This window comes from Dryas octopetala, chromosome 7 (assembly GCF_963921425.1).
Source record: "Dryas octopetala chromosome 7, drDryOcto1.1, whole genome shotgun sequence".
Taxonomy (NCBI): domain Eukaryota; kingdom Viridiplantae; phylum Streptophyta; class Magnoliopsida; order Rosales; family Rosaceae; genus Dryas; species Dryas octopetala.
The window spans coordinates 16,115,608-16,138,759 of NC_141372.1; the positions used below are offsets into that span (position 1 = coordinate 16,115,608).

At 34.8% G+C, this 23,152-nt stretch overlaps 2 protein-coding genes and 1 long non-coding RNA gene across 3 annotated transcripts; all 3 read right to left on the minus strand.

Annotated features, from left to right (window-relative positions):
* Positions 1-4,076: 4,076 nt before the first annotated feature.
* On the minus strand, positions 4,077-10,176 carry LOC147280083 (uncharacterized). Its single transcript, XM_086252125.1, has 5 exons — positions 9,952-10,176; positions 8,843-8,942; positions 8,670-8,770; positions 7,276-7,335; positions 4,077-4,522 (listed from the first exon to the last, which is right to left on the minus strand). The coding sequence occupies exons 1-5, from the start codon at positions 10,174-10,176 to the stop codon at positions 4,433-4,435; spliced, it is 576 nt and encodes a 191-aa protein (XP_086108251.1). The 3' UTR covers positions 4,077-4,432.
* Positions 10,177-10,239: 63 nt separating this feature from the next.
* LOC147280084 (protein FAR1-RELATED SEQUENCE 5-like) lies at positions 10,240-11,381 on the minus strand. The gene is made up of 2 exons (XM_086252126.1): positions 10,620-11,381; positions 10,240-10,533 (listed from the first exon to the last, which is right to left on the minus strand). Exons 1-2 carry the CDS (start codon positions 11,379-11,381, stop codon positions 10,240-10,242), a joined length of 1,056 nt encoding a protein of 351 aa, XP_086108252.1.
* Positions 11,382-17,773: 6,392 nt separating this feature from the next.
* Positions 17,774-20,402, minus strand: LOC147280085 (uncharacterized). Its single transcript, XR_015123493.1, has 3 exons — positions 20,060-20,402; positions 19,856-19,956; positions 17,774-19,062 (listed from the first exon to the last, which is right to left on the minus strand). It is a non-coding gene; the product is annotated as an uncharacterized LOC147280085 (long non-coding RNA).
* Positions 20,403-23,152: the final 2,750 nt, after the last annotated feature.

Sequence of the window (23,152 nt, forward strand, 5' to 3'; positions counted from 1 at the left end):
TTAATTGAAGCTATTAAATTAGAGAAAAAAAAAAGGGGTTGGAGAGATTCATGGAAGAATGAATAGAGCTTGCCTATATTGGTCATGGTTTTGATGAGGTAGTGTGTTTCATAATTTTTTTTTTTGTTTTCTTTTGGAGTAAATTATATTTTGTAAGCGACATATGTCCATTTGTTACTTTATGTAGCTGAGCTTGCAAAGTACATATTTAGAAGTAATTAATGATGAGCAGTGTGATATCAGACCATATACATTGCTTCTTAGCTAACTTGTTGAAATGGTTGTTGATCAAATTCAGTAAATGATCAACAAGGTTATGATTGATTGTTTTTATTAGACTACTTAGTTCATGCCCTGTTACTATATAATAACTTACATTGGATTCATCCATTCATCCATTGTTTTCCTAGTTTTTCAGTTGCTTAGAGCTTATTGACAAGTTTATCTGGTATTATTAGTTGCATCACTCACAATTTCCTTTTTCACAAAACCAGTGGGTTATGGTGGCTGTGATATGTTTGCATGTCTTTGCGTTGGGAAATTGAATAAGGATGAATCATAAGAAGTCCCAAAACCATTTGCATCTTGTTTGGCATGTATTCCTGTTGACTGTTGGAGATTTTTATTTTTATTCTTTATTTGAGTTTGACTGTTAAATTGCAAATCTTTGAGTTTGTTTCATGTCTGACATAACAGTTGAGGTTTTCTTTTGTGAATGAAGCTGAATTATAACAGGTGTTCGCATTTTTTTGTGAAGGAAGGCAACAAGTGCTGCCAATTAATATTTTGTAAATGAAGGCAGCCTTTAGAAGCGGTGAATCATGCACCTATTTTTGTGTAAATGCATGCGCTGATTATTGGTTTTTGTAAAGGGAGGCTACCTTAATTTAGATACTAGGATGGGATGGGGTAATTAATTATAGATATATGCTCTATATTTTGGTGCAATGTGTAATTTTTTTTCGGAAGGTCTTGAAATACTTGTATTGGATGTTGGAATTAATGGTAATGGAATGGATTGAGATTGCACCAATTTCAGGCTTGAATGTCAGTTTCTTTTATATCAGGATTGTAGTACAAATTGGATAATGACAGTGATATTATCGTACAAATTTCATATCAGTTTATTTACACACAGATATATAAAATAGCATGCATATTAGTTTATCAAAAACAACCAATATATAAGTAACATTACCATATCAATAAATATAGAAAACTTGATGTCCAACATTGTCTTTTATATCAGTTATAGATTAAATACAGATGTTTTAGATACATTCAAACATCTTATAATAGAAAAAACTCAATATTATATCAGTTATAGATTAAATACAGATGTTTTAGATACATTCAAACATCTTATAATAGAAAAAACTCAATATGTAACATAGCATGTAGATCAGTTCTGGGCGCATAAAACGATATCTAAGGTAGTTTACATATCCAAAATCACATTAAATATGATGTAGAAAGCATACAAAAATACATTTAATGGGTTTACCATATCGATAAATATAACAGAACTGATGTCTAAATAAGAATTTAGATCATTTCCATAGTAATTAACGATGTGTTTCCTATCTTTAATATCATATTCAGAATTTTAATTCACTAGAAAATTGGAGAACTGATATCTAAAGGGCCTATTAGATATTAGAATTAAAATAAAAAAGATGTCTAACCTCAAAATGGATATCAGTGTCAAAACGATATCTTAACAAGGTACATTAGATATCGCCTGCCTAGACATTGCCATAAAACATGAATAGACATCAGTTATTCACTGATATTAGTAGGGGGGTATTTGTAGTAGTGGTATTAGGGTTGAGGGTTTAGGGTTTAGGATTGCATGTCCAACTATGATTGTCAAACAGGGGTGTCAAAAGAATACTTTAATATAGCAATTGCACATCGGGCTATAATGGATTGACATTGCATAACATTGTATCATACTTGGGTGGGCTATAATTTAAGTCTAAGTTTCTAATTTCACCAAAACCCAAACCACCCATGTTTGTACATTTAGACAGTAAGTGTGTCCTACTAACATATTTTGGCGGAATCCTTTTGTCTCATTTCCTTTACAATTTGATTCCCTACATGTACTTAGCTAGAATGTGGAGATGTGAGTTTGTCTAGTTTCGTAAAGACTATAAATTTAATTGGTCCTTGTAATAGTTTTTACTTAATAAACAAGCAATGTCAGAATCAAGCATTTACATTCAGGAACAGTTACAATGTAAATTAATTTCACATTAAAAATAAATAATAGCTCTACATAATAATTGTTTATTATGGGACGTAAAAGTGTTCCAGACGACACTGAGGCTCATCCTGCTACAAATAAATAATAGCAATACATAATAATTTTTTGTTATGGGACTTTCAAGTGTTCAAGACGAAACTTTGCATCTGCGGCTCAACCTGCTGCTACTCCGCATCGCCGTCACTTTCAATCTTCCTGCTGCCATTTCGCTTCTTATTTCCTCTACGGTGTTCCTTACTCTTGGGACAGTTGCGCCTGTCATGACCAAATACATCACATGTACTGCATTTTCTTCCATTGCCTCCCCGTCTGCCTCCTGTGTCTTGGGTTCCCTTGGTCCTCACGATGTTTGGATCTCTAACAATGTTGTTTGGTCGAGCAGCATTTCGACGGAAGCGAAGGTGGGTATCTCCTACTTGCTTCCCAAACCCATCCAACAATGGTGCTAACCTACTTAATTCATTATTCAACAAATTGAAACCTTCCTCTGTTCTGGAAGCCAGGAAACACAGTTTGTTGCAACTTGTACTCAAATATCTGTACCTCGCTAATTCTCGTGCTTCGTCGGGACCAATGTTGTCAGGCAGTGGGATACCATAAGCTGATTCCTTCGCTGACTTTGTCCATCTCTTAAGAATGAGAGATTCCGGAAACTCTTTCAGATTCTCATACTTCATGACATTAATAACATGGCAACATGGGAGGCCCTGTGATTTAAGGAGATTGCATGTGCAATTTATTTCTAAGATACCTTTGATATGGTGGCATAAAACTTTGAACTGAACATGTTCTTCACCATATGTATGAATTACATACATGCGACTTTTCCCAAATTGTACAAGCTGCGCGGTCACAAGTGAAGCAACCTTATTTATCTCCTCCCTTACTAACCTGAAGACTTTGTCGGTGTACAAGTTTGCTGCATGCCGCTCCAATGCATTAAGATGAGTTGTCAGCACCTGTTTCGAATTCTCACTACTACAAAATAGCAATCAGACAACGGATTTTCACCATTGTCTAAGTTTATAATTTACCGTCGTCTAATCGAGTGTTGTCTATTCATACCCCCAATAGACAACGGATAAAATCCGTTGTCCTGGTGCACCTACACAACGGTTATAGATGTACCACCGTTGTATATACAACCTTTAAAATCAATGATTTGGAAGATACCGTTGTTGAGTGCCAATTTAAACATCGGTTTATATTTAAAAACCGATGTGTATATATATGTTAAACAACGGTTATGTTAAGTAAAGAATTAGTTTTACAACTATTTTAGGTAGAAACACGAGGTGAAATAGCCATTAAAACAACGGTTTATTGTTAAAAACCGTTGTCTAATCTATTGAATAATATGTGTATTGCCATGTCTATAGGTTTTTCAAACTACGGTGTTTTATATGAAACCGTTGTATTCATGCATTAAGAAAATTAAATATTAACCACATAACCGTTGTATATACTTATTTGGTACATCGATTTTTGGATTAGAAACTATTGTATGAAGGTACTTAGCACAATGGCTTCTTAAGATTTGTGTGGTATGCTTAAGAATTAGACAATGGTTTATGATATTGAACCATTGTAAGTCAAGGGCACAGACCACGCTTTTTATCGAAAAACTGTTGTATAATGTGCCTGTTTACATCTGTTTTTAGAAACTCCCAATTGTCTTTGACCACAATGCAATTATGAACAAACAATGCAGAATCTGATTGATGAGATAGGTTGTTTTGGTACAACCATTAATTGATTCCCTTCATAATTAACATTCCTAATAAATTATACATTTACAAAATACCAATTCACAATAATAAAGGATTGGAATTTCTAATATAACCAAATAATATAAGATATTTAAAGGTAGTAATTGTATATATGTACCTTGCTCCCTTAACCCAATTTCATTCACAAAACCAGCCATATATGCCATAAACAAAAACCCTCCATATATACCTTTCCAAAAAACTAGGCATCAATCTAATGAATCAACCTAATTGCTGCCATATATATATCAAAATATTATCCAGCAGCTAGCCTATCAATCATCCCAAGCTAATCTAGCAAAGTAATCAATATATCATATATACCCAAAGCTAGTCTAGCTAAACATATGGCCTACGTAAAAAAGGTGTCATGCAAAAATCCAACCAGAAATGTCTACATAAACTGGCCCACGAAGTTTGCCCATTCAGCCCGGACTTCATCGATATCTTCTTGGGTATAAGTGTTGTCTTGCCTTCGTTCCCACTAAAACAAGGCAAACATGGAGTACTAATTAAAAATAAAATTCAACCAAAAATTTTATGTAACAAAGATAATGATGTAACACCACAAATAGAAAGAAGAGGATTAGTTCTAAATCTCAATGTCCCAACCTCCCTGGCCCTCTATATTTGTGATGGCATGTCACTATCCCTGCTTGCATTTCATTTGTTCATACTGTTTTTTTTTTTTGGGGGGTAAGGGGCATTTGTTAATCTATGGTCTCAATTTAAAATTCATCTATTTCTAAGACCCATTTCCCATCTTTGTTCGGTTAATTGAAAGCAGTTGAGGTTCCTGGGACTATCAAGGTGGCATGCCTATCTTTTGTTTACATAGAGAGTGAGAAGAGCTAGAGAGAGATACCCTTTGGGGTGCTGGTTCAAGAGCAATTCTAGCCCTAGTGATGATTCCAAATTGCCCTAGCCCACCAAGAACAGCGTGGAACAACTCTGAGTTTCACTCTTTTGAACATGTCATGAGCTCACCCTTACCTGCAATTAATCCAAGAATTAAGGTCATTAATGCAATATTGATATCATGATACTGCCAAAGATTGAATTTGAACATACATACCCACAACCACCAATCACCATGCATTAATCAAAATGTATATTTGGCAGCAACCCACAACAACTTACTAATGTGATTGATGACAATCATATTGTTGTATCATTTAACAAAAAAGAGCCCATGTGAAGGCATACATTAATTAATATGCTACAGTCCACAAAGGAATATCACATTAACTGCCTTTCTATTTGGACGTTCATACAGACAAAGATTAATTAGTTTAATGATCAAACAACAAATACACCACAATATATCTACTAAAATCATCATTTTCTTTGATCTCAATGGTTGATATAAAATACTGAATTGAAAACCTAGCTTACAAAAAAATGATCTATAGAATAGTTATATATATAAGAAAGTGTGAATGAATTACCTGTAACAACGTCAAGCTCATGAACATTACTAATCTGAGGTCCATGGTTGAAAGCTTGGCCACTCATTCCAGCGTTGGAAAGAGTTCCACCCACTGACAAGTACAAGTAGTCAGTCCACGACTTGGGTGCCAGCCCATGCTCCAGCGTTGCCCTCAACACATCTCTCCACAGCTCCCACCCCAAGCATCCATATACAAAGTTTAATTACCATATCTAATTTGGCATATAATACTCTTTTACATGCACAATCATACTTACAAATGCATGCTTGTTTAAGCAATAATTAATAAATCTCGAACATGCTTACAAGAGTCATCAATGGTGGCAAGCAGAACTTAGTCCCTCTCCTGCTCCCACTTTCCTTTTACGATTTCAAGAATGACTTTTTGTAGTGATGCTTCCTTCACTGCAACCTGAAATCATACAAAAAGAAAAGTTACAAGTTGAAGTCAAATGCATATGGGTCTTTAATGTAAGTTAAAGAAAAGAAAAGAAAAGTTACAAGTTGAAGTCAAATGCATCATCAAAGGGGTTTTACAGGTTTCACAACTAAACTTAGCACCCTAGCTAACAGATACCATATGGGTCTTTAATGTAATCATGCATAATTTATGAGGTAGATATTTTGTGTGTGGCTAAGCACCCCACCCGCAACTAAAGCAACAACTAAATGGAACATGAATTGCAACCACGTAAGCATGATAAGAATAGTATGATCCAATAGGAGGTAATTCAGTTCATGAAAATCCAGAGCAGGCAAAGCCAACTCAATAATAAAATGATCTGAAACAGATACATCTAGCCAATATAATTATCCACTCAACAAAATCACTCAAAATAAGTTTAATGAGTGGGAATCAATTGAAGTTAATCTCACAAGTGAATGCCTTACCCTGTCAAGAGGTATGTCCTTTGCATCTTGTAACTTCAAATCAATCACAACAAATTAAGACTTCATAACAACATAACAAATGACAATATTTTAAAATGTGTTGCACATAGCAAACATCAAATAATGTAGAGAAAGTTCTGTGAACAACAAATTGTTTTAACTATTATTGTGCAATCACAACTATGGAATTTTTTTTTCTTGTATATATATGGACTGGACTGTTTACATTTAACAAAGTTAAGTTGATTCAGTTTGATGTCAGAAAGCAACTACACCAAATGAAGCCATAATTTATGTCAAGAATGTGTAGATGAGTAAAGGCAAGACGCAAAGATTGTAAGCAAGTATAATTTTATAAGCAACTGTAACATTTTCATTTCCTTTACACAATAAAGAGCTCAAGTGACAATTCTGTGATAGGACAATATAGTGTGTGTGTGTGTGTGTGTGAGCACAAGAGTATTCTACCTAGATATGCAATACTTTCCATTTCGATCATATGCATCTCTTTGCACTGGATCACTCAAAACTTGATAAGCTTCACCTAGTACTTAATTGCAAATATTAAGATTTTTATACCCACAAAAAAAAGAAAAAAAAAAAAGAAGGGTAACAGACCATACAAATATGTGATACAACATAAAACGGCTCACGTTAATAAGACAATATAATAGCGCCTGTGTCTTCACAAAAAAACTTAAATGCAGCAACCCATTTTCAGAGCAAATAAATGACAGAGCAACGCTGCAATGAATCAGAGTTGATTTTATTGCTTAAGAAAAAGAAAAATTAGATGGCTCCGATTCTATTAAAAGGGTGGAAACCAATAATTATTTAGCCTCCATTTGATTCATAAAAGGGCTGTTACCAAGAAGAATTAGAAGCAGTGGACTTGCCTGAAATCTTTCAGCCGCTTGAGGATCGTTTGGATTTTTATCTGGATGAACTTGCCTTGCCTGTACCAATACACATAGCTTCTCCCTATTAAATTCTTGAGTTTTCAATACAGAAAAAGATTCCCAGTTCATAAAAACGCTCATTAAACAAAGTTAAATAGTTCACCAAGATTTGAACAAAAGAAAGCATAAACCCATAAGTGACATGTAAGTTTTAAAAAATGTGTTAGTATGAGTAATCAAATATCAATAAAGTGATTAAGGTCCATATTCTTCTGAAGCTCGATCAGATTCCCATTTCACTCAGTCCTTAATGTTTCAAAATAGACAAAAAGAAGGCAGCCCATTATCATACAAGCGGGATCTACCACCAAATAATTCCATTCTAAGGTCATAAGAAAGGTAAGAACATTAAACAAAATATATCTATTATAAATTTAGAATTAATGGTTGAAATTCATTTATTCATTCTTGTATATGAATCATACCAATGCACCAAAATTAACTGAGAAAAGGGTTAAAAAGAAGTTAAAAAATAAATGCAAAACTATTATGAAATATTGAAATGTACAACATATCAAACTTCAATCTGATCAAATTTAGAAAAATGGAGGAATATATATGAAATAATGAACCTTGAGATAATAGGCCTTGCGAATTTCCTCTTTGGAAGCCGAGGGGCTGACGCTGAGGACATCATAGTACTCAGTTTCTTTCACCATTGTTTCTTGCTAAGTTGCTTATTGCCAAAGGACTCACTAACTCTCACAGAGCTCAGAATGTGAAAAGTTAAGGCTCAGAAAAAGAGAGAGAAAGAAAGAAAGAGTAGTGGGGGCGAGAGATGGTCAGACTGACTGTCTTTGCACTTTGCACTTGCCTTTCCAGTTTGCACAGAAATAAAGAAATGCTCGAAACCACTTTTTTGCGGGAGCACAACAGTTTTTTTAACTGTCCCCATAGTGGCGCTTATGATAGGCATTCGGAAATAGATAGCTTTTTATATTTGGGAAGCTAAAGGTCCATAAATTTTATCTGCAGAAATTATGTTTTGGAAAATTACAAAAACCAATTACAGATAGAGGCACAGCATATAGATCACAAACAGAAACATAGGATACTGCAATACCACTGTTCAAATTATTGCAGAAAATGGTTTATTTTCTCAAGTTAGCACAATCTACATTAGAGATTGTACATTATCCCTAAGTTGATATGGGACAAAATTTAGTCAATATACAAAAATACAGCTAAATCAAAAGGCAAGCGCAAAAAGTTGGGATGACATAGCTATGTCGTATACAAAAAAAAAAAAATTATTGAAAATACATAAAAATATAAAAAGCTTAAAATATCATATTAATGGTACAAAAAAAAAAAAAAAGATATGAGCATACCTCAACTTCGTCAAGATCATCCAATGTCTCAAGGGTTATATTTGTAAGAATCACAGATGAAGCTCTGGTAAGTAAGTTCTGCATTCGAGACTCAATCAAATCTGAACATAGAAAGGATTTTACGGGCATAAGTACAACAGCTACAAGAAGTTAGCATAAAATTTCTGACATACCTTCATATAGAAGTATTGATGCAGCAATCGAAGGATTCAGCTGATGGTTTTTGTGTAATATGATGGTTTCATGATTGTTCCAGGGTAGTAAATACATATTCTGTTAAAAAAAAAAACTCAGAAAACAGTTAATGAACAAAATTAATAATAATTAAGAACAAAAATTCCTATTAAAAATCCTAGTTCATGAGATTAAACCAAGCAAGAAAATTTTAAAAAGAGATGACATGAAAGGAATCAACCTCAAAAAACAAACGAATCTAACCTCAAATCCCTCCAAAGTAAACCCACAAAAAAATTACAGAAAAAAGAAAAAAAAAAAAAAGATAACAAAACACAAATTCAGCAACGTAGAGGAAATAATCAAGAACTTCATGTGAGAACCCTAGCACAGAGGAAAAACAAAAGAGTAAAGTGAGGGAAAAAGCACCTGAAAGCCCAGTGTGAGCTCAGCGAAGTCAATGGTCCAGATTAGGGTTAGGGTTTCAAGCTTTCCCAAATCTTTGTGTGATTTGGTTGGAGGATAGCATAAATCCAGTGATTTCAGAAGGCATAAACGACTGAGAGTCGACATGATAAGAAGATGTGTGTAGCCATGGCGACGGTGATGAGAAGACGAGTGCGTACATGGTGGTGAAAGGGCGACACAATGGTGGTGAGGGACGGTGATGGGTGATGGCCATAATCAGAAGAGAGAAAGAGAAAGAGTGAGCAAAGTGAGAGTGCGGGAGGTCTGGGTTTTGGGAAGAAGCAAGTCTGGGTTTGAGGGCACGAGGAGGAGGAGGTCTGTGTTCTGTCTGAGGGGTTAAAGGCGCGATGGTTTTTTTCATTAACGCGGGCGTGTATTTTGTCAAATACAAAGACCCGCAAATTTTTTTATTTTTCTGTAACTTGTCCAACACAACGGTTTTACTTAAAACTATTGTGTTTAATCATTTAAGAAAATTCATCCGACCAAATAGCATTGGATATGATACCTTCATATAACAGTTTATTAAAATCCGTTGTGTGTTAAATTAAGATAACGGACAAAATAAGAACCGTTGTCTATTGACTGTTGTCTATTTATACAATTGTAGTAGTGTCTTCATCTGAAAATCTTCAAACACATGTGAATTCCTCAGGCGTGCCAGACCCCTGTCAATAGCTGGGATAACTTCAAACAACTTCGGACCACTCTTGAGAAAGTCCTTGACAAATCTGTTCATGCCCTCACACCGTTGCATGCTACGCATTCTACCCCAAAAATGATGTCTACAATATCCTTCGGCCCATTTGTGACGAATCTCATACATATTCTTCAGCCACTCTGATTCACCAAATTCTTCAACCATGCTCGTCCACCACATTTCAAACTCAGGGGGGCTTGAGGTGGCCCATAGACATCGCTTGAAAGCCTAAATCAAGTTTGGGTCTTTCAAGTTTTGTGCTAAATTCTTCGTGATGTGCCATCCACACACACGATGTGGAACTCCAGGAAGAACTGCATCTATGGCATTGTGCATAGCAAGGTCTCCATCGGTAATTACCGACTCATGCCGCTTGTCCCTCATGGAAGATACGAAGGTCTTCAACAACCACGTGTATGTCTCCTTGGTCTCGTCCCCAAGGATCGCACATCCAAAAATAATACTTGATAGATGGTTATTTGCACCGACAAACAACACTAGAGGCTTCTCATAGTAATTTGTCTTGTAAGTGCTATCAAACAGCACAACATCTCCAAAACAAGTGTAATCCACTAAAGATTGCGAGTCTCTCCAAAACAAGTTGGTACCTCGTCCACACTAAACTTACAATATAATTCGGGGTCACTGTCGACTTTCTCACTCAAGTATGCAAGTGCAGCTTCAATGTCACCCTCAAAAAGGATTTCTCGGCGTCTACAATTCACCTTATTGTACAAATCCTTGATCGTGTAACCAACATTACGGTACCCTCCTGCTCGGTCGACCATGTACTCGTATATTTGGCACGTCCTAATTGATACACCTCGCATTGAAGTGGCCTGGAAAAGATCATCGTTCGGGATAGAGCGGTGTGATCGGATTAGAGGAGCCTCGCGTGGCGTTGCCAGTGAGTGGTTGTGTTCCACACATAATTTCTTCACAACATAACAATCACATTTCCTACATAAGCCAATGCGGAATGCTGCTGGACAATTAACTCTTGTGATGCCCCTGGGACATCGCTTCTTATTCAGTGAGTTTATGTACTTCTCGGCTCTTTCGCCTTCCTTGTCACAAACCCATAATCTACTACAGAATTTATCGGTCACCACGGACCATCTCCCATCACGTACCCTAACACCAAATCCCATCGCTGAGGCATAATCTCTGTAAAACTTGTCTGCTTCTTCCAGTGTCAAAAATTCGGAGTCTATAAGGTCATTTTCAGTTAGCTGCTCATAACTTATCTTGTTGTGCTGCAAAATATCACCAAACCGAAACATGTTGCAAGTAGGGGTTGAAGGACCGGGAACATTCTGAGCTTCGTGGGGTGCAGATGTTGAAGCAAATCTGTTACAAACGGTACCCATGTCTTCCTGCTGCAAAGTAGATATATTTTTTAAGTAAGCAATTCATGAACTGTCCAAAGTGCAATTGCATTCTCAGATCAGTCAATGCAATCTACTGTTTGCCAATCATGTTTTGACATGCAACCAAATAACATTTTGCACAACTAACAATAAAAAAAAAAAATTGAAATTCCAGTTTCAAGCCAATTATTCAGACAAAATACCACCCATAATTGTAAACCTTACCAAATTCTACCCAACTCACTCAATTGAACCAATTTGAAGCCAAATTGTCAAACTCAATGGGAAACGTCAAGAGTAATTTTAACCCAAATTCTGAAATCCCTAAATATATCTATACCTTGAAATCGAACAATTATCAAAACTATCCACATGAACTCATACCCCAATAACAATCTTAAGCCAAATCCTCAAATTAAATGGGAAAACGTCAAGACCATACCAACCTCATGCTATCATCATCGATTTCAGATTCTCAAAAGGAACCCACAACAAATTACTCATAATTTCATTGAACAAAAGCCACAATCATGGAGGATGATTTAACCCAAAAAACAAAAGCCCCTCATGACTTAACCCATTATTAAGCCACAACTATGAAGGATGATTTAACCCAAAAGCCCGTCCTGAGTAGCCAATTTATTCTACCCAACAAATTAAAAAACAAAAAATACAGAAATAATTACAAAAATGATGGAGAAAAAAAAACCCATTCTGAAATGAAAAGCTCAAGCACCTTAATGGGATCAACCTTCTCACCCTGCACAACCACCTTGTGAGTCTTGCAATTTGTGCTCACATCTTCAACCCCCAAAATTAAACACAAACAACCCATTAACATAAATCTCAAAACATAAATTACTTGTTCCTTAAATAGAAGATGCAAGAATAGAAGCTAGGGGAATTTTCCTTGACAAACATATTTGTTTCAATATTCAGTTCAAGCATATGCATTGCACTCATCACTGTATTATTCAATGGCACCAACAAAACAAACTCAGAAAAACAGCACGTAACGAGTTCATAAAATCATAAGCTAAAATGCGACCACGTGATGTAGATTATTATACATATAAATTATATACACATATCTGTGATAACCTAGATTTTAATTAAATTGTAGAAGTTAACATAGGTAATATATATTGATAAGAATGTGAAGTTGTAGTTAATAAGAATCAAATATATATTATATAAAGTCACTTCATTTAATCTAAATCTAAATCTCTCGTTTCAAGTCCACAATCACAAAGCAAGCGTGGTTCTTGATTGCATTTGATAGTTCTTTTTTTTTTTTTTTTTTTTTTTTTTTTTCAAAGTACAACATAGACACTTCTTGGACATATATTTTGTTGCTTTAAATTTCTCTTTTTGGACTTGGTATTTACTTTTGTTTTTCAAAAAAATAAAAATAAAAATAAAAATGGGTTATACTAAGACTAAATTCTAGCTTTAGTAGGACAAAAAAAGAAACTAAATATTGAATACTATAATCAGTAGTAAATTACCTCCTACTGGGGGCTTTCGTGAGTAATCCCCCGGTATGCTCAGTGGGCCTTTAGCTGAAACCACTTCAGAGTTTCTTCGTTTAGAAGCTTTTTCAGAGGAAGGGAATCTACAATGTAATTAAGCTGTGAGGATCAAAAGTACTGCGTGTATTTCCATAGAGCAAAAAAGTAATATAGTTTACGAATTTTGATTAAGAGATGCATAAAAGTAAAAACATTTAGTCAAAACAAGATTACTTTTTACGTAAAAAGATTAGGTCGAAACAATATATTAACAGGATAATTTCAATACGAACATATACATCTCACTTGACTGTCTACCATGGCTTCAAAATGTACCATGGGCTTTAAAGTTAAGTTAAAAGTAAAACTTTCAATTTGTTCTCCCTAAAGCAATACTGTCTTTCAACTAGTGCAAAGTTTAGTTAATGAATATTGACACCCAAAAAAAAGTGGAAAAGCTAAACAGTGCATGCATTTCCAGTTTATGGATGTCATCATATGAATTGTAGACCCAGCCTACAAGGGTGCTCAACAAACCCATCATACGCATGATCTCATACCTTCCAGTTATTTAGGAATATTGCTCTCCACCTGATCAAGTTTCTGAATAATTTCAACGGAACCTCATCATGGTAAAGTATATCTAATTTTAAACCTTCATATATGGAAAATAAAATAGCCTGACAAATCAGCCCCACTTACTTACTCCTCCCCTCCCCCCCCCCCCCTTTTCCAAGATTTTGAAAAGAAAAAGAGCATAAAAACAAACCCCACTTTTCTTTTTCCTTGCACAAATTAAAAAGAAAAAAAGGGAAAGCTATAACTATTCACTACAAATGAAAAAACTCTTATTGCCACACGAAAAAATAGTAAGCAATCAATTAATTGGAAAGGTCGTAATCCTTCATATATCAGAGGTCAAAGAAAAGATGATATTCAGAATCAATAGTAAAGAAATAAAGGTGTGCACTGTGATAATCCTTCATATATTCCTCAACTGTCCACTCTTTAATAAAACTAATGCATGTAATTGTCCCTGTGCATAGTCATAGTCAAATTTATTCCTAACAAAAACAAACACACAAAGGAGAACCTTAGAAAAATGAATATACCGATTCTCCTTTTGATTTAGCAGTGCCAATTTGTTTTCATACTCTACTTCCCAGATGTCAGTGGTGCACAGGGATAAAAGGGATTTGGGATTGAAGTTGACAAATCACATAATTCAACCTGCATAAACACAGGTCATCCCTGCTCAGAAATATTTGTCATTCAACGTGTCTTGGCTTCAGGTTAAATTGCTGCAAGTGCCTGTTTCTGAGCCTGCATAAATTAGTTCAAAATCCAAATATTAAATTCATGAAAGAGATAGAGAGTTTGACATATGAATAAAACTACAAAATCAAATGTAAACAAATCGAAGCCCTAACCTGGGTGAGAGAGACAGAGTCGGAGTTTTATAGTTTCTGAGAGATCGAAACTCGGTGAGAGAGAGAGTCTGAGTGAGTTTTCTGGGTTTCTAGGTTTCGAAACTCAGTGAGAGAGGGTCTGAGTTTTCTGGTATGATGGGCGATGGACGTGCTAGGATGGGTTTCTGAGTTTTCTGCGTTTTTGATGGGAGGATGGCGAAAGGGTGGCGACAGCAAGGATTGAACGAGAGTGCCAGGACGGCGAGAGAGAGTCTGATCTTTCTGGGATGGGTTTCTGAGTTTTCGGTGAGAGGATGGCGAGATCGAGGGTGGCGAGAGGGCGAGGATTCAGTGAGAGAGTGAGAGACTGAGAGGGCGAGGATTCAGTGAGAAAGTGAGAGACTGAGAGGGCGAGGGCGGCGAGAGAGAGTCTGGGTGAGGCTAAGTTATTTATTTTGAATGGAGAGTGAAATGAGCGGAAATTCTGTGTGATTTGGGTTTTACCATTTTTTTGATGCATCCCTCAAGAAAGTGGTAACTCAGTCAAGATTTGGTAACTTACCCAATCTTGACTAAGAGTTACCACTTTCTTGAGGGATGCATCAAAAAAGTGGTAACTTCACAAAATTGCCTAAAACCCAAGTTACCACTTTCTTGATCTTAAATTCAAGAAAATGGTAACTTCACATCAAGAATGTGGTAACCACGTACACAGGCAACTGTATACAGACGAAAGAGCAATTGCATTCTCCGAGTATTAAATACAAGCTCCTGTTTGCCAATCAGGTTTGAACATGCAATCACAAAATTATATCTTGACGAAACTTACCATTTTCTTGATTTTTTTCTCAAGAAATGGTAATATTAGCTCAAGAAATGGTAAGTTACCACATTCTTGATCAAAGTTACCATTTTCTTGAACCAACCATCAAGAAAATGGTAACCAAATCAGTCAAGCAAAACACGTTACCAAATTCTTGATCGTTCGATCAAGAAAATAGTAACTTGGTTCAAGAATGTGGTAACTAAGGCCAATCTTGACCAAAGTTACAATTTTCTTGATTTTTTTCCTCAAGAAATGGTAACATTTTCTCAAGAAATGGTAACATTTTCTCAAGAAATGGTAAGTTACCACATTCTTGATCGAAGTTACCATTTTCTTAAACCAAACATCAAGAAAATGGTAACCAAATCAGCCAAGCAAAACACGTTACTACTTTCTTGATCAATCGATCAAGAAAATGGTAACTTGGTTCAAGAAGGTGGTAACCCAGCCCAAGCTTGACCAAACTTACCATTTTCTTGATTTTTTTCCTTAAGAAATGGTAACTTTAGATCAAGAAATGGTAAGTTACCATTTTCTTGATCCAAGTTACCATTTTCTTGAACCAAACATCAAGAAAATGGTAACCAAATGAGGGGCAAAAAACGTTACCACTTTCTTGATCGTTCGATCAAGAAAATGGTAACTTGGTTCAAGAATGTGGTAACCAAGCCCAATTTTGACCAAAGTTACCATTTTCTTGATTTTTTTCCTCAAGAAATGGTAAGTTACCATTTTCTTGAACCAATCCTCAAGAAAATGGTAACCAAATTAGTGGGGCAAAAAACGCTACCATTTTCTTGATCGTTCGATCAAGAAAATGGTAACTTGGATCAAGAAAGTGGTAACCAAGCCCAAGCTTGACCAAAGTTACCATTTTCTTGATTTTTTTCCTTAACAAATGGTAACTTTTTCTCAAGAAATGCTAAGTTACCATTTTCTTGATCCAAGTTACCATTTTCTTAAACCAATCCTCAAGAAAATGGTAACTAAATCAGCCAAGCAAAACACGTTACCACTTTCTTGATCGTTCGATCAAGAAAATGGTAACTTGGTTCAAGAATGTGGTAACTAAGGCCAATCTTGACCAAAGTTACAATTTTCTTGATTTTTTTCCTCAAGAAATGGTAACATTTTCTTAAGAAATGCTAAGTTACCACATTCTTGATCGAAGTTACCATTTTCTTGAACCAAATATCAAGAAAATGGTAACATAATCAGTCAAGCAAAACACGTTACCACTTTCTTGATCGATCGATCAAGAAAATGGTAACTTCGTTCAAGAAAGTGGTAATCCAGCCCCAGCGTGACCAAACTTACCATTTTCTTGATTTTTTTCTCAAGAAATAGTAACTTTTTCTCAATGAATTGTAAGTTACCATTTTCTTGAACCAACTCTCAAGAAAATGATAACTTCATCACTGGGCCAAAAAATGTTTCGCACTGCAACTGTGTATAGACGAAAGGGTAATTACATTCTCAGACTAATAAATACAAGTTCCTGTTTAACAATCAGGTTTTGACATGCAATTCAAAATTACAGTATTTGACAAGTCTGGAGATGCGCCAGAGGTTCATTTTTTTTTCAACTTGGGTGGGTTAATTTTATATTTTGGGTGAGGATGGAATTTTGGTTTCAATTTCAATATTTTGTGTTTTAATTTTTTTGTTTTAGTGATTTTCAGTTTTAGTTTTTTGAATTTTAAATTTTGTAGGGGGTTTTTTTTAGATCAAATTTTTTTGGGTATTAAGTATTAACAAGTTTAATTAAAAACCTTATACTAAAAGTCTAAAACTATATACATTACACATTTACATGTGTTTTACATTTTTAATTCATATATACCATATACACTATACAGTACTATACCCTAGAACTATAATAATTAATAAGTATAATGTATATAGGGTAAAGTGTATACCCTAAACCCAATAAAATGACCCTATACCCTAATAATAAGTATATAGGGTTTAGGATATAGGATATCGGGTTTAAGTTTAAGTTTCTAATTTGACCAAAACCCAAACCACCCATATTTATACATTTGACGGTAAGTTTAAGTTGAGTTGGACACATGCTATAGATCGTGATTGCGTGTCCAACTATGATTGTCAAACAGGGGTGCCAAACGATTACTTTGATATAGCAATTGCACATCATGCTCTAAAGAATTGACAATGCATCAATATTGTATCAAAATGTTTAGGCATTCTTGAGTTGGGTAAAATTTGTTGAATATCAAGTACCCAAAAGTGCCAATACACATGCTTGTATTTTGCTGCCCCTTTATGTATTAACCAAAATCTTTTTCTGTTTTTTAATCATTGAATAATGCTGGTAAAATTGGGATCCTAAGCAGTCATATTGTTACATAGCCTGTCGAATCGTTTAAAATCATTTAAACAGATCAAACGCAATGGATGAATTGTCAAAAGAACAAAGCAAATGCCATTTGTTTTTTCAGCCCAACTGATATCCAAAACAAGATTGGAAATCGTAATCAAGTTTTTCGATGTATAAAACCTCCTGAAACTGATATAAATAAACAAGATTATACATGTCAATTTTTAATGGGATTTGGATGTTATAAATGTTATTTATATTCCATTCTCTCATAAAAATCCATCCATTCAACAAAAATCCATCCATTCATAAAAAATTTTATCCATTCATTTAACTAATCAATATTTGTTCAAATACATGTTCCAAAAGTACGGAGAGTTTCAGAGACCAATTTTGATCCTTGGAGAACATAATGGGACCATTGGAAGTGGTTTGGAAAATATCAGCAACTAGCTTGAACACACTTGGTATGAAATACTAGTCAATCTTCATGTGTTGATTGCTGAGACGTTGCAGACCACACAATGGCAAGATACTCTGCCTCTGCAATAGGTCTGGAGGCAAGGTTGCTTCTTCACACAATTTTAACATGAAGATATACAGTGAGCGAACAGAACTACCAACCCAATTTGCATTCATTAGTTTGTTTTCAATAATAGAGCCTTTTAGATCCCAATTCAAAAACTTCATGAGATAGCAAAGAAATACATAAGATAGCACAAGATACATGATTATTCAATTATAACTGCTGAAAATGGCAACAAAACAAGTAAAAAAGTACTGTGTGACATTTACTAAAGAAATCGGAATATTAATGTGTGATTTAACTTCTCAATGTTATCTGCTATATGATACTTAGGTTATACCAGACAGAAGGATAAAAGAGTAGTACTTATCTCGGTGGTATAAGCTTCTGTGCTTCTTTTCCTCAGTTTGTCATGCTGGTCAATAATTCTGAAAAACAGAGAAAAGAAAAGTGGTAAGCATGCTAAATACTTGCTAAAGAAAAGTGGTAAGCATGCATATACTTGCTAAAGTGGGAGACTTGAATATATTGTGCCCTGGAAGAATTTCATGCTCATATATTGTCTGAACACCCATGCCCAAAATTTTTAATCATGGAATAGATTTAGTCTCTAGTTGTTAAAGTCAAAAGCGGCTGCCAAGTCCATGCAAAAAGTCTGAATTACTAGTGACCTTCCCATTTCTTAGCAAAAACTCAGATGAAGGGCCTTCGTTTTCTCTTCTCTACCTCTCTTACTCCAATTTTTAGTCATGAATTTGACCAGTGCAGCTGATACCATATCTCCATCACAATTCATCATAGAATGTTTTTGCAGCATTCTTGTAACAATCTCATAAGAATAAATTCAGTATCACATATAATCATTTACTTCAAAAAAAAAATGTTAAATCTTGTAAAGAAACATGACCTGACAAACATAGAGGGAGCATTAAGACAGGAGCTCTGCATTTCATGAAACCTAGAGGTGTGGAGGTCAATTGTTGAACTCTCAGAGATTAAAATAAATGAATTACCATGAATCTGTTCCTTATGCTCAGTTGCAGTTTGAAACAATCCCGCATTGAATATCTGAACATATTTTGATGAGTTAATAGATGATGCTATACATAATGCTTCAAAATATGAATTAAAATTGAACCACGTATGCAATTCAAATAGGTCGATAACATGTCATGCTATCACAGAATAAAAGAAGAGGTCCAGTGGCATGTTTTTGTATCAAGCACAAAGGTACAAAAACCATTTAAGCAATTATATGTAAGGTCCTATAGCATGTAGTTTTCACTACTTGCAGTGATCTACAATACCCGAGTACAGGACCCAAAAACACGTATCTAACCATTGTAAAATACTACAATGCTTAGATGGGAAAGAAATCTTTAATGCAAATTTATTATTTAAGAAATAACCAATCAGAAATGGAGCCAATAAAGTAAGCCAGAAATTGTAATGCCCTACTAAGAATTGGTTGATTACATGCACTGATCCAATCTACCATTTTCTTCTATTAAAACCTTGAACTAAAATATAAAATTGGTCTTTCAATAACAATAGAAAAAAGCATCAACATCAGCAGATTAGAGAAGAGCAAGCACATGGCCATAGGAAATATGCTCTCTACACAAATAATAGGAAAAATAAGATGCGGGATTAGCCTTGAACTCCAGAACAAACATACACAAAACTAAAACTTCAGACAATTTTTATCTCCCTGATAACATTAGATTCAGAGAACGTAACAGTATAGGTAATGCAGGTACACATAGTTGCACATATCATATATTCCTGCATCAAGGCAGCATACAAAACTGTACCCATACATACCAACATGTATCCAGTTTAAGGATAGAAAAAAACATACCAACAGATCATCCTCCTGGACTCTGTGCTGCTATATGTGAAAACCCAAATCGAGAAAAAAACCAATTACATTTTCTGGCATAGCAAGAAAAACCAATTCCTCTGAAATCCATATAAGTAAGAGAATTTAAATACACAAATTTCAGAAAGCCATTGCAAGGTAATTGACAAGATTGACAATCTCTCTATGAGGACGCAATTATACCTCTGTAATGATCCGGTAGTGACCATGACCTGATACCTGATCCCCGAGAGAGACCTCGAAGTCGCTAGAAAACTCAGATCGCCGGCGAAGGGGTTGGATCTGTTCTCCTTTGATTCTCCTTCATGATTGAATTTTAGGACTAAAGGAGGACACCCAGACGATCAGTGAGTCGAGAGGACGATGTCTTGGGTGGTCGGTGTCGCAACTCCGCCGGAGAAGGCGGATGGCCGTCATGAATATTTGGGGCCGATTTTGCCAACGTTGCTGCCGGACGGCTGGGTTTTGATTGGAGAAAGTGTACGGGAGAGAGAGGGTAAAGATTAAGAAGCAAATGAGATCTGCGTTTTTTGTTTGCCCTGACTCAGAAGGATTTTTTTTTTTTTTTTCAGAGGTTATTTCTTTCTCTCTCATTATGGGCTACCGATTCAGCCCTTGTTTTTTTCTCATCCGTTAGATCAAATATATCTCATCCAACGGTCAAGACTCTGAAGACATAGTATGCCTGCAGTCATTATAGAATTTCTGACAATTAATACTATTAAGAAATTAAAGAGAGAAAAACAATTAAATACAGCAGCAATTAATACTATCAAGAAATTGAAAAAATATAAGAAACTAACTTCGTATTTGTATATTTCAAGAACGAACCAATGTCACCATGGTGGAATGGTGAATATTTGAACTGAGGTTCAGCCAACAGTATTTTAATAAAATCTTGAAAATCTTCAATGTCATTGCACTTCACCGATTCCCAGTCCATATCAGTATATTCCTCTCTCAAATGTCCAATGTTTATAAGTGCCCATTTATCTTCTCTTACCACATAACTTCTTTTGTCTAATAAGCTTCCATGGACTCGCCCACCTTTGTGGAGATATTCCAAGCCTGTAAGGATTATGCTGCACACAAAAAATAGAAAACAATCAATCATGTCAAAGTAAAAGAGTTGGAGAAGGAGGACAAATATGATACACAAATCAAATTAGAGGGAGTACCTTATATTTTCTACCATTTGAAATACTTTTTCCATCTTCGTTTTAAACTAATCCATCTTCCAGTCATTTAAAAGTTCAAGATTGATTATTTCAACAACCAAAATACAGTGGTGGAATTTCAAGATGGAAAACCAATGATGGGAAAAGTAGTGGAGTACGATGAATCACAAAAGGAGAATGCTAGCAGATATTTCCAAAATGCAAAGCAATTCAGCCACGTGGCATTTCTAGATGTACATGGCATAAACTAAGATGCAAAAACCGGCAAATGGTATATCTTGTACCAAGACTTTAGGTGTCATTTAAATGACTAGAAGATAAATTTTTAAACTGAGGTTCAGCCAACAGTATTTTAATAAAATCTTGAAAATCTTCAATGTCATTGCACTTCACCAATTCCTAGTAGATATCAGTATATTCCTCTCTAAAATGTCCAATGTTTATAAGTGCCCATTTATCTTCTCTTACCACATAACTTCTTCTGTCTAATAAGTGTCCACTTATAAACATTGGACATTTTAAAGAGGAATATTTAAAATTGGTGAAGTGCAATAACATTGAAGATTTTCAAGATTTTATTAAAATACTGTTGGCTGAACCTCAGTTCAAATATTTATCTTCCAGTCATTTAAATGACACCTAAAGTCTTGATACAAGATGTACCATTTGCCGGTTTTTGCATCTTAGTTTATGCCATGTACATCCAGAAATGCCACATGGCTGAATTGCTTTGCATTTTGGAAATATCTGCTAGCTTTCTCCTTTTGTGATTCATCGTACTCCACTACTTTTCCCATCATTGGTTTTCCATCTTGAAATTCCTCCACTGTATTTTGGTTGTTGGAATAATCAATCTTGAACTTGCAGATACAAACCCCATACAACTGCAAAAAAAAAAAAAAAAAAAAAAAAAATAGAGAGAGAGGTGATTAGCCAAATTAAAGTTGGTGCTTTGGAGAAGGAAAAACTGTCAGGAGAGAGGACTGCTAGGGTTAACACTTTAGATACTGATGCATTTAATGTGGATTTAAAATTTTAAATCAACAAAAGTGTGGATTCTCTAGTGGCTCTGGGCCAGTTTAAAGAAACTTGAATTTGAGAAAAATGAAGAAAATAAAAGAAATTGAAAGGGAAAAATAAAGTGTAAAGATAAATTCTTGGTCCTTAAATAGCTAGGATACCTGATTCACATCATCGTCTAGTCTTTTTCTTTTTTTGGTGTTTTCTATCATATTCTCTTACAGCCTATTTCCCATATATCTGCCACGAATGTATTCAAAAAATTTATAAATAGAAATTAAAAAAAAAAAAGACATTATTGAACTATCTACAACCCTATTACTAATCCAATCACTAATACATGGGCCAACAATGAAGAACAAGACAAAACTACTGTTGAATAAAAAAAATCACAATAAATTTGACAATATGATAGGCCGAAAACAAGAATAAAATAATTAAAATAAAATAAAGTCACACTACTTGGCTTTATTAAAAACGAGACACATCCATGTTCCAAAAAACGAAAAAATAATGGATCTACATTTTGTTACACCTTTCTGTTGGCCTTATCTCTTTAAGGAAAGAAACAATAATAACATAAAATTAAGAGGAAAAAACTACACTCCTAAAATTTAGTGCGAATTTCAGAGAACTACCACTGTCCATGCTTAATTTTTTGGCCTCTACAACCACTGAGACATTTTTATTTTATATACAGAGCACTACTCAAATTATGTAGATTTAAGGCCTCAGACTAAGACTTACTTGGTGTTGGTATTGAGGAACATTTGGTGTCACAATAATGCATATGTGTTAGTGACAGCAATTACAAGATAGCAGAGTTTAGCACACAAAATAAAGATATCTAAAATACAAAAAATTACCCCCAGACAGTGATAGATAGATATTAAATGCCAATGCATGATGAACAAAGGATCTCAAAGAATAAACATTAGAGTAAATATCAAGTTTGCTTTAAAATTCAAGGCAATTAATAGAATTTATAGTGGATGATTAAATTGTTACATAAGAAAAATTTTTGATCCTAGTGGTAGGTCTTGACCTCTTAAGTACTCTTTTGTTCGCTCTACTTGTC

What these genes read in the sequence shown, in the direction of transcription:
- LOC147280083 (XM_086252125.1), bottom strand. Translation starts at nt 10,176, where the DNA reads ATGGTTGAAGAATTTGGTGAATCAGAGTGGCTGAAGAATATGTATGAG. An exon ending in ATCAATACTTCTATATGAAG is followed by an intron (nt 8,771 to 8,842) that starts GTATGTCAGAAA and finishes TTCTATGTTCAG; the next exon opens with ATTTGATTGAGTCTCGAATG. An exon ending in AAGCGGCTGAAAGATTTCAG is followed by an intron (nt 4,523 to 7,275) that starts GCAAGTCCACTG and finishes GCCTTGTTTTAG; the next exon opens with TGGGAACGAAGGCAAGACAA.
- LOC147280084 (XM_086252126.1), bottom strand. Translation starts at nt 11,381, where the DNA reads ATGGGTACCGTTTGTAACAGATTTGCTTCAACATCTGCACCCCACGAA. An exon ending in GTAAGTTTAGTGTGGACGAG is followed by an intron (nt 10,534 to 10,619) that starts GTACCAACTTGT and finishes AGCACTTACAAG; the next exon opens with ACAAATTACTATGAGAAGCC.